Below are 22897 nucleotides of genomic sequence, written 5' to 3'. Positions count from 1 at the left end.
ATCTAAATCTGTTGCTGTCTGCACATAACACATTAAAAAAACACGGGGACCTTTTTATTATATCCAGTGGGATTTTACTGAGTTACCACCAAGTTTAAATATGTGTTAGTTGCTGTAGAGGTTTTCTCTGGATGGGTGGAAGCATACCCATGTGTACAGAATCATGCAGCCACAGTGGCTAAAAGACTATTTTTTTGAACTTGTACCCTATTTTTGGGTACCATGTTGTATTCGGGTACTCATTTTACCAGTCAGATTATACAGTACATTTCTAAATTGTTGAATGTAAATATTCAGCATCACTGTCCTCATAGACCTCAGGCCTCTGACATAATAGAACATGTTAATCAGATGTTAAAGACTAAGACAGCAAAGCTTACTGCAGAAACAGGCTTAGAATTGCCAGACACGTTTGTCCTTGGTATTCCTTACCTTCCGAAGTGCAATTAGTGCACCTCAGAAATTCTCCCCACACGAAATCCTCATGGGGCGGCCTATGAGAATTCCAGCCACAACCCCTGCCCACAAATCTTGAGCTACCGCTGACTGAGGAAGTTGTGCTTAATTATTATAAACAGCTTATTTCGGTTCTGCACCATTACTGTTCACAGGTAATCTTCGCCCAGCTCCAGCCTGATCCAGATATGACACAAGATGTCCAGCCAGGGGATTGGATCTATGTTAATTTCTTCTCCACATGCCCCACCCTCCAGTCCCAATGGAAAGGCCCATTTTTTCTTGCTGCTCACAACAGCCACAGCTGTCAGACTTGAAGGGTCTTTGACTTGGACTCATGTCTCCCATGTTCGCAAGCAGTGCCAAATGAGGGAAGTCAGCCTATCCCTTTCAACTCCCCTACTGCAGCCTCTTCCGACGATAAACCAGTTTTCTCTCGTACCAAAAGAAAAAACAGACTCTGGGGACAGAACAGATTACTGGCACTATGGGACCATCAGAAAAGGCCATTTTCCCTGAGTCAGGTTACCAAGTGCCGTTCAAGGGAGTCTAACAACCACCACTGCATCCTTTTGTGGAATGTGTTTGGAGCACAACAGCGAGTTACTCATAGTAAACCACATTTGTGTCTGGACATCTGTGAGGATCCACTCCAACCCCACCCAGCTCGCTCTTCATGCCTAATTGCTGCCTGGATGACTGCAATTGTAATTTTTGTTCTACTGCTGCACTTCTTGATTCCTGCAGAAACTGTAAACACTATTCAGCCTTTTAATAAAAGAATGCAATGACTGACAGCATCAAAAATTAAACAAAAAAATGGTAAACTGGCATCCTTCCTTTAATACATTTGATGACATTCTACAGACTTATGTAACTACACTTAATGTAACTGTTGGGTTTGTGCAGCCATACCTACAGTATAAATGAGGGACTACCATTACAGACTTTTCTGGCATCAGTAGAGAATTATTATTCGATATGCAACAAAGTTGTATCTTATAAAGAGACCAAGGCAGCTACTTTTGTTGCTCATAATGTACCTTCCAAGCCGTAACATAACAGAACTAGTTTTCTACTTTTGGTCCGAAGGCAAGGTCGGATGTATTTGCTTTTGCAAACCAGGCAATCATTCTGTACAAGTCAGCCTTCTTAGCAATGTCAATGTAGGGAAAAGTACTCGTCTTTTTAACATAACATCCGATGATATGACCAATATTAAATGTATGGTAAAATTTAACAACATACAAATTCCTTGGCTTAGGTAGATTTAAATGATTCCTGGTGCAACTTTCCCAGTTATGCCAGGCATTCTGACTATAAGCCTTTAAAGACAAATTGTGGTCAGTAGCGGACTGGGTAATAAACTTAAAACATACCCTACCCCCCCCCCCCCAGGAAAACTATTGTTATATTTGTGGAAAGAAAGCATATTAATAGCTGCCAGAAAACTGGAGTGGAAGTTGTTTTATTGGTTATACAGCTCTTGTTATTCGATATACAGAATAGTTGTGTAAAATCTTACCATAAAGTACAGTTGTGTACCTACCATAAATGTAGATGTTCGAGTGTATTCACTGTTGCAGTCATTACACTTGGGTTATCCTGCTGGCAGGCTACCCGCAGTCGGCCTGAATTCCAAAGTCCTGGTCCGGCGTCGGTTGCTGTCGCCTCTTCCTCGACGTCAATGCGCCAGGGGTATAAAAGATGCAGCCGATGCCATTTTCTTCAGTTTTTCTTGTCCCAGATATCAGGTGCCCCCAAAAGGGTAGGCTGTAAAAATTATGATCATAAAAAAGCATGCACATAACCTTCATCTACAAGCAAATACACCACATAGGTTGTATAGAATATATAGGTACAGATAAGTCCCAGCAAAGAAAAAGGGGGATGGTGGGAGGGTAACCTGGAATGCAACAGTGAATACACTTGAACATCTACATTTATGGTAGGTACACAACTGTACTATGTTCATCGTGTTTCACTGTTGCAGTCATTATACTTGGGTTGAATCCCAAAGCTGAGGTTGGGCGGCTGGGCCTAAATAGAGTTTGGAGTGGCTATGAGGTCCTGCAGAAAGTACAGTTGTGTACCTACCATAAATGTAGATGTTCGAGTGTATTCACTGTCGCAGTCATTACACTTGGGTTATCCTGCTGGCAGGCGACCCATAGTCGGCCCGAGTTCCAAAGTCTTGGTCCGGCGTCGGTTGCTGTTGCATCTTCTTGACGTCAGTGCGCCAGGGGTATAAAAGTTGCAACCGACGCCATTTTCTTCAGTTTTTCTTGCCCCAGATGTCAGGTGCCCCCAGATAGGAAGGCTGAAAAGATAAAAATATGCCAAAAACCATGCATATATTAGTATAAACATTTCCTTCATCTACAAGCAAATACACCAGATAGGTTGTATAGAGTTGAGAAGTACAGAATAGTCCCAGCAAAGAGGGGGATGGTGGGTGGGTAACCTGGACTGCAACAGTGAATACACTCGAACATCTACATTTATGGTAGGTACACAACTGTACTATGTTCATCGTGTTTCACTGTTGCAGTCATTACACTTGGGTAGAATCCCAAAGCTGAGATTGGGTGGCTGGGTCTAGGTTGGATTTGGCGAGGCTAACAAGCCTTGCAGAACTGCAGTGGCAAAGCCTGCTCTGGATTTGGAGTAGAGAGGTAAGGTGGTAGTGCTTGGTAAAAGTGTGCACTGAGCTCCAGGTTGCAGCTTCTAAAATGACTTTGGTTGGTACCCCTCTGAGGAAAGCTGCTGAAATGTCTGCTGCCCTTAGGCACAGATTTGCCATGTTGTGCATAACAGAAACAGATGCAGTGTCCTATTCATTTGGAGATTGTCTGCCTTGTAATGGGCTTTCCTTGTGATCCTGCAGCATATGCTACAAACAGTTGCTCCGTTTTTCTGAAAGCTTTTGTTTTGTCCAAGTAAAATCGTAGCTGCCTGTGTATATCCAAAGCGTGCAGAAGTCTTTCCCCTTTATTCTGGGGATTTGGGTAGAAAGTAGGCAAATGAATGGTTTGATTTAAGGCCACATTGGAAACCACTTTTGGCATGAATGTTGGGTTTGTCCTGAGAGAAACCCTGTCCTGATGAAAGATGAGGAAAGGTTCCACAGCCATCAATGCCTGTAACTCTGAGACTCTTCTTGCTGAAGTTATTGCTAGGAGCAGAGCAGTTTTCCATGACATGTATTTTAGATCAGCTGTGCTGACTGGTTCAAATGGAGGCAGTGTTAGTTTTTCTAAAACAAAATTGAGATCCCAAGTAGGTACTGGTGCTCTCCTAGGGGGTCTTATATTCTTTGCCCCTCTGAGGTACTGTCGTAGTAGAGGATGTGAAAAAATAGGAGGATCCGTATTGTAATGAGCTGAAATGGCAGAGGCATGGATTTTAATAGATGAAAAAGATAGGCCTTTGTCCAACATCTCAGTCAGGTATTGTAAAATCTAAGGTATATTAGGGACCAGTGGTTTGAGCCCTTGTGCCTGGTTCCAAGCACAGAATCTCTTCCATTTTTCTGCATAAGATTTCCTAGTGCTGGGCCTCCTGGCTTCCAAAATTACATCCATAACAGCTTTAGAGAGAGGTGCAGTCTGAGTGGCTACATTATCTGCCATGCTGCCAGGTTTAAGGTTCTGAGCTGACTCTGAATCTGACTGTTTTGCTGTGTCAGAAGATGAGGGATTTGAGGTAGAAGTCAAGGTGGTCCTTGGGACAAAGTCTTTAGGATTGGGTACCAGTGCTGGTGTGGCCAGCTGGTGCAATCAGGATCATTTTTGGCCGTTCTTGTCTGACTTTTAGAAGCACCTAGGTGAGAAGAGGCATTGGAGGGAAGGCATAGATTGTCAGGTTTCTCAAGCTGAATGATAGAGCATCCACTTTCTATGCTTGAGAGTGATAAGTCCCTGTGCAAAATTTCTGTATTTGGCAATTGTGAGGGGAGGCATAAAGATCTATGTCTGGGTGTCCCCATTCCCTTGTTATCATGTTGAACACTTGTGGATTTAGCTTCCATTCGTGAGGATCCATGAGATTTCTGCTTAGTTCGTCTGCCAGTGTATTTTTTGTTCCTGGCAGGAATTGTGCTTGCAGATGTACCTGTTAGGTCAGTGCTGTGTTCCACAAAGTCATGGCTTGTCTGCATAGGGGGTAGGAATGTGTGCCCCCTTGCTTGTTTATGTACCGCATAACTGTGGTATTGTCCATCTTTATTACTAGTGGACCTGGATGTATTAGGTCCTTGAAGGCTGTCCGGGCATTCTGTACAGCTAGCATCTCTTTTTCATTGATGTGAAGATGCATTTGTTCCTTGGGCCACGTGCCCTAAATACATTTTCCTGCCATATGTGCTCCCCAGGCATAATCCGATGCATCTGTTGTTATTGTCTGCCTGGCTGTAAGTAAGGTGAAAGGCTGTCCCTTGTTGTGGTGACAGGCCTGGGACCACCATCGAAACTCCTGTTGTAGGCAGGGGATCAAGGTTATGATTGTCTCTAGAGTGTGACAATGCTGAGTCCAAACACTTTTTAGATACCATTGTAGTTTCCTCATGTGCAGTTTTGCATATGGAATTAGTAGAATGCAGGATGCCATGAAACCCAGGGCCTGCAGAATTTTTCTTGCAGGAAGCTGGGTCCTTGTTGCCATCATTTGAAAGTAATGAGTCAGTTGCCTTTGTTTGTCTGGCGTGAGATAAGCCATCTGGGCAGTTGTATTTAAGCTTGCACCCAGGAATATTATCTCTTGAGAGGGCACTAGTTTTGATTTATTTTCGTTTACTGTGTACCCTAGGCAAATTAGCAATCTTTTTACAAACGCCAGGTGCTTTAGAAGAATGTCCTTGCTCTCTGCTTGAATAAGGCAGTCGTCCAAGTAGGGATATATTTGAATTCCTTTGTGTCTGCAAAATGCAATTACTGGTGCCAGGCATTTTGTGAAGACCCTGGGCGCAGTACATAAGCCAAAGGGCAGTGCAGAGAATTGGTAATGCATTAAGCCTGCTATATATCTTCTGCACAGATGTCTGATTGGGACGTGCATGTATGCCTCCTTGAGATCCAAAGTAACTAGCCAAGCCTCCTTGCCCAGCATGGGCAGAAGTTGTTGTAGTGTTAACATTTTGAATTTTGGAACATCCAGGAAAGTGTTTAGGATTGAGAGGTCCAGTATTGGTCTCCAGGCTTTGCCTTTCTAGGTACTATGAAAAGTCTTGAGTAAAAGCCTTGTCCCTGTTCTTCTTGTGGAACTTTTAGAATAGCTCCCATATCCATAAGAGCAGCAATCTGTTTTTGTGCCTCTGCCCATTAGTTTTGTGGCAGGTTTGGCATACCATTTGGTTTTGGAAGTGGAACCTGTACCCCTGAGAAACTATATTCAGCACCCATTGGTCTTGGATAATCAAGTGCCAATTTTTTGAGAAAAGTGCTACCTTTCCCCCTAGGGGTGCTGTCAACTGGTAAGAGCTTGGCATTTGCAGAGGGAAGTCATTGTGACTGTTTCCTATAAGGTTGTGATTTGTCTTCTCCTCCTTTGGGGGCTGAAGCACCCCACTGTTTAGGTCTGTAGGAGCCTTGGGGCTGAGATCTGCCTGTTTGTGGCCTGTCTGACACTGGAAAGGACCAATTTTTTGAAGGCCAGTTTCTGCTAAATCTAGGTGGTTGAACCTGTAAGAAATCTTTCACCGTTTGCATTGACTTTGCTTTATCCTCCCATTTTCTTTAACACCTCTTCTGCCTTAACACCAAACAAAGTATCATGCTGTAGTGGAGCATCCAATAATTTTACTTTAACATGGTCAGGTAAACTTTGTTCTTTCAACCAAGCATGTCTTCGAATAACTGAGCCTGTAACTGCGGCTCTACAAGAAACCTCTAATGAATCAAAACGACATTGCAGAGTATGCTTTCCCACCTGTTCAACTGCATGCAATAAATCCTGCATTTCTTTACTGTCAGGACTTTATATATTTGTAACCATTTTCTGCTTTAACAATGACATGAGATACTGTTGATATTTAAGCATGTGAAACTGACAGTTTAAAGCTCTTACAGCTAAAGTAGCAGAAGTGTAAACTTTTTCCCCCATCTGTCCAGAGCTCTGGAATCCCTATCTGAGGGGACAGGATTTTTGGCATTGGAAGCTTTAACCACTTTAGGACCCTGAGAAATTGTTTCTGGGTCTGCAGTGGGGTTTTTGTAAAGAAATTTATGAGAGTCAGGGACCCTGTAGTACCTGTCTGGCTTTACTGGTGCAGGGGGTAAAGAATCTGGAGACAGACTGGATTCAGAAAAAACATCATCTACAATATCAAGCACAGGGGGGATAGCCAGGGGCCTGTGCTGAGGCAATAAAAGGAAATATCTGAGCCTTTTCTTGGATTCTGAGTAATCCTGGCTCTCCCAATGGAAATGTTCCCTCACTGTGTGCAGGGTTTCCCCAAAAGAATAATCCTCAGGTGGTGAGGCTGAAGGAATGGACTCTTCAGCATCAGAGTCCTCATAGGGAGGGAGAGAATAGCCCTGTTCAGAAGAAGAATCAGAGGAAATGGAAACCTGATCAGAGGAAACATAATCAGTGTCTTGCCTAGGCCTTTTGTCAGGAGGGGGGTGGGAGCCCTGATTAAAGTAATAAGGTCTTCGGCCATTTTAAGCATCTGTTTCTTTGGCATGGCTGACTGTTCTGGAGAATTCTGCACTTGTTTCCTTGTCTTTAATGGTGTTTTAGACTTTGCCTTTGCTGCTGTAGTAGCCTTAATTGTAAGCTGTGAAGGTCTGAAAACACTCTCAGAAGCCTGTGCCTGCTCAGCGGCTCCGGACCCATCTGAGGGCATAGTTTCCATAGGCCCAATACCTTGAGTTTCCACAGGCCTCGGTGTCTCCACGTGGCTGTCGGTTACGACCTGTGGCTCTGAGGTAGCGGGTGTCAGGGGCTGCGAAAGCACCTCATTGAGAACCGGCGACTGGCCTAGAAGAGGCTTCATTGTCGGTTTTGTACCTCGGATGCCTGTCTTTTTGTCTTTGCGTTTTTTGCACATTGCGGTCGTCGGTTGTTCCGATGGCATTATATAATTAAATCGTCCAAAATAATGTAAGGCAAAAATCAAACTGATGTTTAATAGTGCGTTTATTGAATCCAGCACAAAACCGACAACTAGTGACGTCATGGTCAGGGCCTAGGCAAGGAATGCAGTAAGAGTGAAAGTCCTTATGAGGTATTTACTTCCCACAAGAAATACAATTATTAACTTTTACTGACATCGGTCTGGAGCAAGAAAATGTTTCCCCAACGGGGTACTTAGCTTTACTGAAGACTTCGGTTCTGAAATTCAATTATGAAAATCTCAGGAATCAGCCGACCGGCACTTGCGAACTGCTTTTGCTTCGGGCACCGCGCGGCAAGAATGACTGTAGAAAATGGCGTTGGTTGCAACTTTTATACCCCAGGCGCACTGACGTCAGGGAAGATGCGACAGCAACCGACGTCGGACCAAGACTGTGGAACTCGGGCCGACTATGGGTCACCTGCCAGCAGGATAACCCAAGTGTAATGACTGCAACAGTGAAACACGATGAACATCTGCAGTGGCAAAGCCTGCTCTGGATTTAGAGTAGAGAGGTAAATGGTAGTGCTTTGTAAAAGTGTGCACTGAAGTCCATGTTGCAGCCTTCAAAATATCCTTGGTTGGTACTCCTCTGAGGAAGGCTGCTGAAGTGGCTGCTGCTCTGGTAGAATGTGGCCTAATGCCCTTGGGCACTGATTTGCCATGTTGTGAATAGCAGAAATGAATGCAGTGGCCTATCCATTTTGAAATAGTCTGCTTTGAAATGGCTTTTCCTTGGGAACCTGCAGCATATGCCACCAAAAGGTGCTCAGTCTTTCTGAAGGCTTTAGTCTTGTCCAAGTAAAAGTGTAGCTGTCTGTGTATGTCCAAAGTATGCAGAAGTCTCTCCCCTTTATTCTGTGGGTTTGGATAAAAGGTAGGCAAATGTATGGTTTGGTTAAGAGCCATGCTGGACACTACCTTAGGCATAAATGTCGGGTTTGTCCTTAGAGAAACCCTGTCCGGATGGAAAATAATAAAAGGTTCCACAGCCATTAGTGCCTGTAACTCTGAGACTCTTCTTGCTGAAATTATTGTTAGGAGAAGAGCAGTTTTCCATGACAAGTATTTTATCTCTGCTGTATTGGCTAGCTCAAAAGGAGGCAGTGTGAGTTTTTCCAAGACAAAATTGAGGTCCCATGTAGGTATTGGAGCTCTCCTTGGAGGTCTTATGTTTTTGGCCCCTCTGAGAAACCGTCTTAGCAGTGGATGAGAAAAAATAGGTGGGTTTGTATTGTAATGAGCTGAAATGGCAGAGGCATGGATCTTAATTGATGTGAAGGATAGGCCTTTGTCCAGCATCTCAGTTAGGTATTACAAAATCTGAGGAATATTTGGTTTGAGCGAGTCAATTCCCTGCGCTTGGTTTCAAGCACAGAATCTCTTCCATTTTTCTGCATAAGATTTTCTGGTGCTGGGCCTCCTGGCCTCCAAAATAACATCCATAACTACTTTAGAGAGAGATGTGTTCTGAATGATTACATTATCCGCCATGCAGCCAGATTTAGGGTTCTGAGTTGGCTGTGCAGGATCTGATTTTTCTGTTGGGTCAGCAAATGAGGTATTAGAGGCAATGTCCAGGCTGGGCCTTGAGACAAGCTCTTTAGGATAGGGTACCAGTGCTGGTGTGGCCAGTCTGGGGCAATCAGTATAATTTTTGGCTTCTCTTGCCTGACCTTTAGGAGTACCTTGGAAAGGAGAGGCAGAGGAGGGAAGGCATATACTGTAAGGGCTTTCCAGCTGAATGAAAGGGCATCCACTTTCCATGCTTGCTTGTGATAAGTCCGAGTGCAGCATCTTTGTAGCTGGCAGTTGTGAGGGGAGGTGAACAGATCTATGTCTGGGCATCCCCATTTCCCTGTTATGTTGAAGATTTGTGGATCCAGTTTCCACTCGTGAAGATCCAGGAGGTTTCTGCTTAGTTCGTCTGCCAAAGTATTCATCTTTCCTGTCAGGAATTGTGCTTGCAAATGTACTTGATAAGTCAATGCTGTGTTCCACAAAGTCATGGCTTGCCTGCAGAGGGGGTAGGAATGTGTGCCCCCTTGCTTGTTTATGTACCACATGACTGTAGTATTGTCCGTCTTTATCAGTAGTTGTCCTGGATGAAGTAGGTCCTTGAAGGCTGTCAGGGCATTTTCTACAGCTAGCATCTCTTTTTGATTGATATGAAGATGCATTTGGTTTGTGGGCCATGTGCCCTGAATACATTTTCCTGCCATGTGCGCCCCGCAGGCATAATCTGATGCATCTGTTGTTAGTGTCTGCCTGGCAGTGGGTAAGGTGAATGGCTGTCCCTTGTTGTGGTGACAGGCCTGTTCCCACCATAGAAATTCCTGTTGCAGGCAGGGAATGAGAGTAATTACTGTTTCCAGGCTGTGGCAATGTTGAGTCCAAACACTTTTTAGATACCATTGTAGTTTCCTCATATGCAGTCTTGCATATGGAATTAGTAGAATGCAGGATGCCATGTAGCCCAGAGCCTGCAGAATTTTTCTTGCAGATAACTGGGTCTTTGTTGCCATGTCTTTGAAGTAAGAAGTCTGATGCCTTTGTTTGTCTGGCGTGAGATAAGCCATCTGGGCAGTTGTATTTAAGCTTGCACCCAGGAATATTATCTCTTGAGAGGGCACTAGTTTTGATTTCTTTTCGTTTACTGTGTACCCTAGGCAAATTAGTAATCTTTTTTACAAACACCAGATGCTGTAGTAGAATATCTTTGTCCTTTGCTTGAATAAGGCAGTCGTCCAAGTGGGGGTATATTTGAATTCCTCTTTGTCTGCAAAATGCAATTACTGGTGCCAGGCATTTTGTGAAGACCCTGGGCACAGTAGATAAGCCAAAGGGCAGTGCAGAGAATTAGTATTGCATTGAGCCAGCTATGAATCTGAGGTATCTTCTGCAAGATTGTCTGATTGGGACATGCAGGTATGCCTCTTTGAGGTCCATAGTTACAAGCCAAGCCTTCTTGTCCAGCATGGGTAGAAGCTGCTGTAGAGTCAATATTTTGAATTTTTGGACATCCAGAAAAGTATTTAAAATAGACAGGTCCAGAATTGGTCTCCAGGCTTTGTCCTTTCTTGGTACTAAGAAAAGTCTTGAGTAAAATCCTTGTCCCTGCTCTTGTTGTGGCACTGGCTGAATAGCCCCCATGTCCATGAGAGATGAAACTTGTTTTTGTGCTTCTTGCCATTGACTGCGTGGCAGGTCTGGCATGCCTTTGGAAGGGTGTGAAAGTGGAACCTGTAGCCCTGAGAGACTATATTTAAGACCCATTTGTCCTGGGTGATCTTGTGCCAGTTTTGTCAAAAAAGTGCTAGCTTTCCCCCTAAGGGTGCTGTCAAAAAAGAAGTGCTTGGCATTGGCAGAGGGAAGTCATTGGGACTGTTTTCTATAAGGCTGTGATTTGTCTTTTCCGCTTTTGGAGGTAGAAGCACCCCATTGTTTGGGCCTGTATGAGCCCTGGGGCTGTCGCCTGCCTCTAGGGCGTCTGAATATACCTCTTTGTGGTCTGTCTGACAATGGAAAGGACCAATTCTTAGAGGGCTAGTTCCTGCTAAATCTGGGTGGCTGTACCTGTAAGAAATCCTTTACTGTCTGCATAGATTTTGCCTTATCCTCCATTTTCTTTAACACCTCCACTGCCTTAACACCAAACAAAGTATCATGCTGTAATGGAGGATCCAATAATTTTGCTTTAACATGATCAGGCAAAATCTGTTCCTTTAACCAAGCATGCCTTCTAATAACAGAACCTGTAACAGCGGCCCTGCATGAGGCCTCCAATGAATCATAGCCACATTGCAAAGTATGTTTTCCCACTTGTTCAGCTGCATGCAATAAATCTTGCAAATCTTTGTTCTCAGTACATTCAGAATTTGTCAACATTTTTTGTTTTAACCAAGACATTAAGTATTGCTGATATTTGAGCATATGAAACTGACAATTTAAAGCCCTTACAGCCAAGGTAGCAGAAGTGTAAACTCCCCCCCCCCCCCATCTGTCCAAAGCCCTAGAGTCTCTGTCTGAGGGGACAGGGTTTTTGGCAGAAGCAGCCTTGACCCCTTTGGGACCCTGTGAGATAGTTTTTGGGTCAGCAGCAGGGTCTTTGTAAAGAAATTTACGGGTGTCTGGGACCCTGTAGTATCCGCCCGGCTTAACAGGAGCAGGAGGTAGAGAGGCTGGAGACAGGCCGGACTCTGAGAAAACATCATCTACTATGTCTAGAACAGGGAGAATTGCAAGAGGTCTGTGCTGAGGAAGTAAAAGAAAGTCTCTTAAGTCTTTTCTTAGAATCGGAATAATCCTGGCTCTCCCAATGGAAATGCTCCCTCATGGTATGCATGGTTTCCCCAAAACAATAGTCCTCAGGAGGAGAAGCTGAAGGAATAGAATCTTCAGCAACAGAATCCTTATAGGGAGGAACAGAATATCCCTAATCAGAAGAGGAATCAGAGGAAATGGAAACCTGATCAGAGGAATCATATTCAGTGTCTTGCCTAGGCCTCTTATCAGGAGGGGGATGGGAATCCCTGATCAAAGTAATTAGGTCTTCGGCCATTTTCAGCATCTGTTTCTTAGGCATAGAAGCCTGTCCTGGAGAATGCTGTACTGGTTTCCTTGTCTTTAAAACTGTTTTAGACTTTGTAAACCAGGAACCAATACCTCCAAAAAACAAAACGTAGGAAAAAGGCACCACAGCCGAAGTAGAGATGCTGTATAGTAAATAGTATTGCTGCCACACTTCAAAGGAAATCCAAGGCCCATAAACGCTCCAAACAAGATTTATTGAAATAAAACAATTGCAAGTAAAATGCGTCGACCTAGGTTTCGTCCGTTTACACGGACTTCTTCAGAACAACAAATACTGCATAAGAAGCTCTTAAATATCTTTCACATTGTTAATTAATGAGCCCATTAACCAATCAACTGCACATAAAAAAAGTTTTAAAAAAACATTTTTTGAAAAAAACATGTTAAAAAAACCACAACAAAACGAAAAGGCAGCTAATGCACATAATATGTAAAACTGTCGAATAAAGTAAGCTCCACTTAACAATAAGAATGTACTAATTTTAACTAAATTTGTGTACATAGTGTAAATATGTAAATAAATAAAATTCCCTTAAGCCTAAAGATGGATTAATATATAAAAATTATGTAAAATCTTATGAATATGTATATGTGTGTGCTACTCAAATTAATTCTATGGTACAAAATAATCATACTAAGATGAGTATGTGTACGGGGAAATGTAGTGATCTAATACACAATTAATATCTATTTACTATTTACTATACAGCATCTCTACTTCGGCTGTGGTGCCTTTTTCCTACGTTTTGTTTTAGACTTTGTCTTGGATGCTGAAGTAGGCTTTATATAAAGTTGTGTAGGTCTGAAGACACCCTCAGAAGCCGATGCCTGCTCAGCGGCTCCAGATCCATCTGAGGGATTAATTTCCGAAGGACCAATACCTTGAGTATCCAGAGGCCTAGCTGTCTCCAAGTGGGAGTTGGAGGCGGCTTGTGGCTCTGAGGTAGCGGGAGTCAGGGGCTGCAAAAGCACCTCATTGAGAACCGGCGACTGGCCTAGAAGAGGCTTCGTCATCGGCTTTGGACCTCGGATGCTTGTCCTTGTCTTTATCCTTGCATTTTTTATGAATTCCGGTCGTCGGTTGCTCCGACGGCATTATGTAGTTAAACCTTCTGAGAAAATAATGAAAAGCGAAATCGTACCGACGCTTAATAGTGCGTTGGTTAAATCTAGCACAAAACCGACAACTAGCAACATCGTGGTCAGGGCCTAGGCAAGGAATACCGTAAGAGTGGAAATCCTTATGAGGTATTTGCTTCCCACAAGAAATACAGTTGTTAACGTTTTCTGACATCGGTCTGGAGCAAGAAAAAGTTTCCCCAACGGGGTACTTAGCTTTATTGAAGACTTCGGATCTGAAACATCTCAGGAGTCGGCCGACCGGCACTTGCGAACTGATTTGCTTCGGGCACCGTGCGGCAAGAAAGACTGGAGAAAATGGCGTCGGCTGCATCTTTTATACCCCTGGTGCACTGACGTCAGGGAAGAGGTGGCAGCAACCGACGCCGGATCAGGACTTTGGAATTCAGGCAGACTGCAGGTAGCCTGCCAGCAGGATAACCCAAGTGTAATGACTGCAGCAGTGAAACACGAACATCCATAGATGTCCTTCTCTTTCATGATGCAGTATTCTTACTGTGGGATTCTCCACCTCAGGCAACCTAAATCTCCAGCTCCTATACAAAAGCTTTAAGCCAGCTTGCTGCAGGTGCGTGGGACATCACACGAAACGCCATAAACCAGGGGCCTTAAATGTTTATGGCATGTACAGACCTCATAATTGACTACCCAGTTAGACAGTAGTTCAGGAGATACCAAATAAGGTCCTTCAGACAGGTGAAATGCAACTGACTGCCCAATGTGACCACAGTTCAGGTGTTGGTCCTACGATGCCCCATAGACAGTCTGAAAGTAATGCACGGGGTTAGGAGGGAGGGAAGGAATATTGCAACATGAAAGAGAAGAACATCTATGGTTATGGTAAGATTTTACACAACTATTCTATGTTTTCCTATTCCCACGTTGCAGTATTCTTACTGTGGGAGAGTACCACAGCTTAGGAAGGAAGAGTGGAGGTAGATGTAGCAGATTCCAGAAATCCTTGCAGGACTGCCCTAGCAAAATCTGCTTTGGCTCTGAAGATATGGTCTAGTTTGTAATGCTTGGCAAAAATGTGTGCCTTGACCCCTTGATGCAATTCCTTTCTGTGGTGAGAATACCAAAAGCAAACAGCCTTCCTAATCCAGCAGGAAATAGTTTGTTTGGGTACTGCCTTGCCCACAGCTCTGGGACGGAAGGCCACAAAAAGTTGATAAGATTTCCTAATGGTCTTAGTTTTGTCCAAGTAAAAACCTTAACTGCCTATAGACACATCAAGGGAGTGCAGTATCCTCTCAATGTCATTTTTTGGAGATGGAAAGAAGGTGGGTAAGTGAATGCACTGATTTAGTGATAGCTCGTTGACCACTTTGGGCATGAGGGAGGGGTTAGTGCGCTGGGTCACACTGTCTCTCTGGAAGACAGTGTAGGGAGGGTATGCCATAAGCGCCTGCAACTCCAAGACCCTTCTGGCCGAGATGAGGGCTGTCAACAGGACTGTTTTCCAGGTGCACATCTGCAGGGATGCAGAGATGGCTGGCTCAAAGGGTGGCAGTGTAAGTTTTTGTAGGACATAATTCAGGTCCCAAGGCAGTGGGATAGGCTTCCTAGGTGGTCTTATGTGCAAGACTTTTTTCAAAAATAATTTAACATCCAACCTGGAGAGTAGGGGAGGGTCCAAGGGTAAGCATGCAGAGATGACAGATAAGTGAACTTTCACTGAAGAGTATGAAAGGTCTGTCTATGAGCTCACACATAGGTTAAGACTAGAGGGACATCCGCTTTAAAGGGATCCCTATGTCTTCGGAGACACCATTTGGAAAACCTTTCCCATTTGGAAATGTAGGATCTACTTGTGTTAGGTTTCCTGGCCTCCTGCAGTATAGATAGCACATCCTCTGTGTAGCGGTATCTGAAGGATACTAAAAGTTTATCACCCAGAGGGTTAAGCACAGCATCTCCAGGTATGTATGGATGAGATTCCCCTTCTGTTGTATGAGCAGGTCCACCCTGTGGGTCAACTTGTGGTGATTGCCCATGATGAGGGATTGAAGAAGGGGGAACCATGCTGCCTTGGCCAATAGGGAGTCACCAGCAAGATTTTTGGCACGTCTCTCCTGATTTTCAGGAGTACTTTCTGAATGAGATGAAAGGGACAGAAGGCATACAGAAGCAGTCCCTTCAATGAGATGGTGAAAGCGTCCACTCTCCAAGCTATGGGGCAGGGATCCTTGGTACAACATTTTTTCAAATGTCTGTTCTGGGGGGAGGCAAATAAATCTATTTGTGGTGTGCCCCACTGGTGGACAATGTCTAGGAATACTTCTCTGTGCAACATCCACTCGTGATGCAGAGAGAATGATCTGCTGAGAGCATCTGCTTGGTGGTTGTCCTGGGATGGGATACACATTGCCTGCAGAGAAATGTTGTTCTGAGAGGCTAATTCCCAAATTTGCATTGCTAGCCTGCAGAGAAGGTAGGACCTGGTCCCCCCTGTTTGCTGATGTACCACCTAACAGTGGTGTTGTCTGTGAGGATTAGAAGGAGGCCAGACTGTAAGAGAGGTAGAAAGGCCTTCAGGGCTAAGTAAACTGCTGTCATCTCCCTTATGTTGTTGTGTTTTTTCAGGAGGGATATTTGCCAGAGGGCTTGCACTTTGAGGACATTCATGGCTGCCCCCCAGCACAGATCTGAAGTATCTGTGTGCATCCGTTGAGATGGTGTGGTGGGTTGAAGGGGTAAACCTGAATGCAGTTTTATCTGTTGAATCCACCACTTCAATTATGTTATTAGGCAAGGTAGGAAGGGTATTTGGAAGTCTAGAGGATGGCTGTGTTGGGCCCACACATTCTTGCGATACCACTACAACTTCCTCATATGCATCCTGGCTAGTAGCAGCATAGGTTTTGTGGCTGCCATAAGACCCAGTAGGTGCATGAAATGTCTGGTAGACAGGTGGTCGACCTGGAGAAGGTCCTAAAAGTGGTTGATCAGGGAAGTCACTTTGTCCTGAGGGAGGTAGGCCTTCATCATGTCTGTGTCCTGCAACCCAGGAAGATTTTGTCCTGATCTGGGGAACGGGATGACTTGGTGAGGTTGAGAGTGAATCCCAACCCCTGTAGTAGAGACATGGAGAACTGTAGATGGTTTTTGAGGGTGTCTTCTTCTGCAAGAATGAGAATGTCATCCAGGTAGGGGTAGATTTGAATGGCCTTGGTCCTGCAGTAGGCTATGGCTGGATCTAGGCACTTGGTAAAGACCCTTGGTGCAGTAGATAAAACAAAGAGGAAGGCAGTAAACTGAAAGTGAGAACAGGGTCCAGCAAAAAGTAGGTACTGCCTGTGGCTGGTATGTATGGGAATGTGGAGGTAAGCCTCTTTCAAGTCCAAAGTGGCCATAAAAGTCTTGGGTGGCAATAGTGGAAGCAGGCATTGGACAGACAGCATTCTGAAGGAGGAGACTCTCAGAAAGAGGTTTAGGACAGATAAATCCAGGATTGGCCTCCATGGACCATCCTTTTTTGTCACCAGAGTAGAAACCTTTTCCTACTTGGCCTTGAGGAACAGGCTCTATGGTTCCCTGAGCCAGGAGGTCCTGGACAATGAGAAGAATTAGGTGAAGTTGGTTCTTGGGTGGGAAGGGTATACCTTGAATTGTGGGGTTTTCCTGCTAGGATAGGAAATATCCTTTTTCCACTATTGCCAGAACCCACCTGTCTAAGGTGATTTCTTTCTAGAGGGGCAGTGAGAGAGGAGGGATGAGAGTGGGAGGTGATCGAGGCAGTCACACATTGTTATTTCTGTCCTGAAAGGGCTGCCTGTCGGTGGGCTTAGAAGGAGCTGTCCTAGAAGAAGACTGACTCCTTGTCCCTTTTCTTTGTCTGGAAAATGAAGGGGTAGCAGTGGAGGGGGGGGGGTCTTCTGACATAGGAAGTCTTAGCAGGATAATTCCTGTAATATTTTGGTATTGCAGAGACAAGCGTTTAATGTCTTGGAGCTCTTTACTCTTATCCTGTAAGTTCTTAACCAGTTCTGCAGACTTCTTTCTAAACAGGAGATTATGATCTAGTGGGGCATCCAGAAGTTTGGATTTAAAGTCTTTAGGCAGTGGCTGGAGCCTTAGCCATGAGTATCTGCGAAGCAGAGATGCAGATGCAGCAGATCTAGCAGAGGCCTCTGCTGCATAATAACTGCATCTAATTGAGTGCCTAACAACTTGAGATGCCAGGGACAGTTTAGATGCTATGTCTGTCTTATTAGGAGAATCAGGCAAGTAGGACATTAGGGTTGTAGCTTGGGATACTAAATCCAGGGCATATTTTACCATATGGGTTTGGTAATTAATTGCCCTAAAGGCTAGGGTGGAAGAGGTATATATCTTCTTGCCCATCCTGTCCATTGCCTTGCTATCTTTGTCTGAGGGAAGACGTGACGAGGATGGAATTAGTTTAGACTGTTTGTCTGGGGCTACAGCTATCACTGCAGGGTCTGCCAAGGGGGCCTTCAGTAGAAATTTTTGGTAGTCAGGAACCTTGTAAAAACCATCAGGTCTCTTTGGGGCAGGTCGTTGAGAGTCTGGGTTTTTTGAGATTGATGCAAATGCATCTAAGCATGCAGGAATCACCGGAGGGATGGCTGATGGGGAAGGTGATTCAACCTGCAGCAGCTCGAAATACCTTTTTGAGTTTCTGTCCTCTGGGTAGTATCCCATTTAAAATACTCCCTCATTTTTATTATTGTCTCTCCAAATGTATTGTCCTGTGGAGGGGATTCTCCCTCTATGGAATCTTCATCAGGAGAGTAGTATTCCAAGGGGGAGGCTATTTGGGATTAGTATGTGATGGACTCATTAGAGGAAGAGGATAATGCTTCTTCTTCTTCCTGAGAAATGGAAGATGGACTGAAGTGACTGAGGCAGGTCTACGGCTAAGCACAGTTAGGCTGAGGGCTTAAAGGCCATGAAGGCCTGCATCAAGGACTGTGTGAAGGACTGCCAGTCCGGTTGTCTCTCTAGGGAAGCATACAAATGTTTTGTCTTTTGTTTCCATTTTAAGGGTGTTGCTTTAGGAGAAGGAGTGGGCCTAGCGTCTACAGTCTGTCCTAAGGAGGAAGGATCAGGATCCAGGATCACAGAAGGTCATCCAGTGGGGCCTGGTTCCCCCTCGACTTCGGTAATAGCCAACATCTGAGTAACTTTTGTGGATGTGCCAGCTGTTACTCTGGAATTGGCTTCCTCGAGGGTAGGCACCAAAGTAGATGGCTCAAGCGGACGACCCTCACCCCCTATATCGGTGGTTGGTGGGCTGTCCAACAACAGAGGGGTACAGGTGGTAGGCCTTGAAACTTTGGCCTTTTTTCTTGGCGGTTCCACCTGGGTGGCCAACACTGGATCCATTCTTAAGGCTAACTTTTATAACCTCAGATTCTCCAAATACAAATTAAGGGTAGCCAGACGGCTTCTGAGCGTGTTGGGGACAAAAGACTGGCAGATGGTGCAGGAGGTATGATCGTGTAGCCGGCCTAAACAAAATACGCAACGGTCATGGGAGTCTTTATGCAGAATTTGATGTCCGCATTTGGATTTACCTTTCTTAGCAGACACCAGCTAAGAACAGACAAGAAAACCAAGCTCAAGCAAAGGTAATAAATTAAGAATTCTGCAATGGGATACTTAGCTTTAGACACCTTCAAAGAGAGGAGTGATGTGATCGATCTGATGTTCGAGTGCAGCATAAAAGTTCTCAGGTCTGTGCATGCAGACGTCACATTTAAGGCCCCTGGTTTATGGCACTGTGTGTGACGTCCCCCACACCTGCAGCAACCAGGTTTAAAGCTTTTGTAAAGGAGCTGACATTCAGATTGCCTGAGGCAAAGGATCCCACAGTAAGAATACTGTAGCATGGGAATAGGACATCACCAGTTTACCCAACGGGAAAATTTGTAATGTCCAAGAGACTCTGAACGTAAAAAATCCGAATGGAAAAACTGATGCTTCCTGGATCTACCATCACGATTTGGAATGAGCAGCTTTTAAAGGACTTGACCTTGGTAATGATGTTATTTCAGGGAGCTGGTATATTATCTGCTTATGGGGCTCCAAAATCAATTTGAGAATCGAGAAAGCTCTCTAAACTGTTAGAAGTAGTAAGCAATGCCACATTCGAGTCAGTCAACTTGATTACTGCAAAACAGAGTATCGTGTGCAGTTGTGCTGCAGAAACGAATAGCACTTGATTTCATACTTGCATCAAAGGGAGGTATGTGCATGCTTGTGCAAAAGGAATTTTGTACATTTTTTCCCCGATAACGAGCATGCCATGCATAGTCATTTGGAAATTATCCAAAAGGTGGCTGAACTATCGAATACTAAAGAAGCAGCTAGCTCACAATGGGCTTGGCTGAGGATGGGGTGGCAGTATTTTGAAGTTTATTATGCTTATTACTATCATTACTATAATTTTATTTTTGTTTTTATTTTTCTGTAAGACTTTAATAACTTAGCTTATTGCAGCTTGATCCAGTACTTTGCTACAAAATGTTCATATCAGCAATTTTGAAAATGAACTCATACCAAGGAAAACTGTTTTGATAATCAAAGTGAAAGGTCAGTTTTTGAAGGTTTTGGAAAAATGTATGACAACATTTTTAAAATGTGAAGGTTGTTCTTATGGCTTGAATGTGATGCTTTCCAAGTATCAAATGAGGGACTGTAAAGGTTAAAATGAAAAAGCATGCGTCTTAGAAGGATGGTGTACACGACTACAGAAATAACCTGAAGCTATGGAAAAGTACAGCATGTTAAGTTTTGTTTCCTGAGCCTGAGGCAGCATTTCTTGTAAATCACATGGCAAAAGGAAACTTATTCTTTATTAGGTTAAAATATAGATAAGTACAGAATGTAGTTTTGCTAAACTTAGCATTTTCCTACTGGATATGTAGCAGTGGTCTGACGGATGAAGTGCACTGTTTAGTTCTTTTCTATTGGATATTAACAAAGGTCTTACAGATACTTTGGTAAGGTTTTCCTACAAAGTAACCTTGAATTCCTTTGTTCGGGGAGACATGACTTTGAATGCAGTCTCCTGCACATATGAGTTTTGTATTTTAATAAAAGAGTTGTACTTTGATCTGCCAGAGACTGAAGTATTTACTTATACCTTAATAGTGTAACAAAAAGGAAATACAGTGGGAGATCCACTTGGAGATAGCTTGCATGGAGACTCGTTTTCCTTCAGAACCCAACGCAAAGTAAACAAACAGTTGTTCTGATTTTCTGAAAGTTTTAGTCTTGTCAAGGTAGTAGTAAAGTTGTCCGTGCACATCCAAGGAGTGAAGGAGTCTTTCCCCTTGGTTCGTGGCATAGGGAAGAAGGTAGACAAGTGTATGGCTTAATTCAGGTGACCACCTTGGGCATAAAGGAAGGATTAGTTCTACGTGAAACTCTGATAAGAAAGGGTTCCACTGACATAAAGGCTTGCAACTCAGAGACCCTCCTAGCTGGGCTGATAGCCAGTAAAAGGACAGTCTTCCAGGTCAAAATTTTAAATCAGCTGAAGCAGCCAGTTCAAAGGGGGTTAAGGTCAATATTTCTAAAACAAAGCTGAGGTCCCAAGGAGGGGTGGGATATCTCCTAGTACGTCTGACATGCAGCATTCCCCTAAGGAACGGATTCATTAGGGAGTAGGAAAAGACAGGAGGAAGTGTAGGTATGTGGGCTGAAATGGCAGAAGCGTGAATTTTAATAGATGAGGACAGACCTTTGCCCACTAAGATAGCCAGGTACTCCAAAATGGCTGAAATGCTGGCTGAGACCGGGTTGAGGCCTTGTTGCTGATACCAAATAGAGAATCTTTTTCCTAGTACTGGGTCTTCTAGACCCTTTGAGGATACTAAGCACCTGACTACTCAGGGATTGCCCAGGGCAGAATTTTGACTAATTATCCAGGCAGAGTGTCTGAGAGTCTGCAGGTTGGGGTTTATGACTTTCCCTTTGAGTCAGCACATCAGCAGCTCCCTGAGGCAACTGCCAATGATTTTTTTTGGTCAAACTCAGCAGCAGGGGGTATCAGTGTTGCCTGGGTCAGTCTGACGCTATCAGGTTGACCCTCGGTCCTTCTTCCCTGATTTTTAGGAGGACCCTTGGAAGGAGAGGTGGTGGTGGTGGGGGATTCATAAAGAAATATGTGGCTCCACAGGAAGTATCTGTTTTCCAGGCTGTATGAAGTTACTCCTGGAACAGAATCTTTTTAACTAAGCGTTTTCGTTGGTGGCAAAGAGATCTATTTGAGGGGCTCCCTATTTCTGGACTATGCTGAGAAATGTTTCCTGAGGTTTCCCGATGCAGATGCCATTCATGGGGATCCAAGTGTCTCCTGAGGCAGTCTTGCTAGTATGTTCTGAGCCCCTGGAAGGTACTAAGCCATCAGAAGCAACCCTATAGCATTGGCTGTCTCACAGATCTGCAATGAAAATGCTAGGTCCGCCTAAAACCACTTTGTATCTGGTAACTCTCTGATGTGAATCAGGGAGGACATGAGAGCCAACTGATGACCGTAGGCTAAGGGACATCCGTTTACACCGCTGCTCATAGAATTAAGTTTAATTTTGCAATGATGGATCCTTGACAAGATCCATGCCACTGACTCAACACAAAACTTATCAGTGTTTTATGTTTTTCATTACATACTATGTCCACATATCCCACACTTTTTTGTGCTCACATCAATAAGTTACTGCACAGAAGGCACAGTGTTCTTCAATTTAAAAGCGCAGAACCACAAAGTTTCCTTGATGTGTATGCATATTTCCTAAAATGTATTACCTTAAGTGACAGAGAAGTTTTCTAGAATATAATTTATGGAACACTTACTGCTGGGTGGCATGCCCACGGCTTGTTTCTGTGATGCAAGTGAAGGAACAGGACTGCTCTGACTTGTGAGCTGCATAAGGTCTTTAATGATGGCTTGTTTGTCTACTGAACCAGTTGTTGCCCCCAAGCCAGAATCTGAATACAGTTGTCTCAACTGACTTTTTTCCAAGTGATCAAGTATGTCTTCTAGATCACTGCTTGGCTGTTGCTGAAAGAAAAAAATTATACATTTAATTCAAAGGTATATATACGTACTAATGTTGTATACTAGTACAGTACACAGGTTTGTACATAATATGGCAGTAGTATGCCACTATTAATCAGCATTTACTGACTTCAAGATATAATCCAGTCTATCAAAAAGCAATGAAGATAACTTATCTACAGTCCAGAAACACTCTTCAGTCAAGAAACACCACCATATTTCCATAACAATCCAATTACAGTTTGCACATCAAAACTGCAGCTTTCTTTCTTCCAGCCTTTTCTAATCACATTACTATAAACTGAAAAAATGTTACTCTTTAAACCACTATCTCAGTAGTTTAGGGGAAAAGTAAAGATAATGAAAGAAAAAAAAGATATTCCTCATATTGATCACTGCTGCAGCAGCCTTAATTATATGGGTTCTATCCTGCCAAGGATATAACAGCCAGCCAGCTTCCAAACCTTTGGGGCAGCTTCCACACACACAAACTATCAACTCAAGCTAAGCTAATTAAAAGACATGTTTGGGCACCAAGCCCTTCACAGCTTTACTGCCACTGA

The 22897-nt window shown here is 43.9% G+C and overlaps 1 protein-coding gene across 2 annotated transcripts in view; it reads right to left on the bottom strand.

Moving 5' to 3' along the window:
- NCOA2 (nuclear receptor coactivator 2) overlaps positions 1-22897 on the bottom strand; it is a 1980807-nt gene that overhangs the window by 782574 nt on the left and 1175336 nt on the right. For both annotated transcript variants that reach the window (XM_044067155.1, XM_044067157.1), the window contains exon 13: positions 22130-22337. In XM_044067155.1, coding sequence (XP_043923090.1) covers positions 22130-22337 — 208 coding nt within the window. The remainder of the gene's footprint in view (positions 1-22129; positions 22338-22897) is intronic.

The sequence above is a fragment of the Protopterus annectens genome, chromosome 3.part1 (genome assembly GCF_019279795.1).
Source record: "Protopterus annectens isolate FY-2018-M chromosome 3.part1, PAN1.0, whole genome shotgun sequence".
In the NCBI taxonomy this organism is placed as follows: Eukaryota; Metazoa; Chordata; order Ceratodontiformes; family Protopteridae; genus Protopterus; species Protopterus annectens.
Note: the sequence above shows the minus strand (reverse complement) of the source record. Positions and strands in the feature narration are given on the sequence as shown.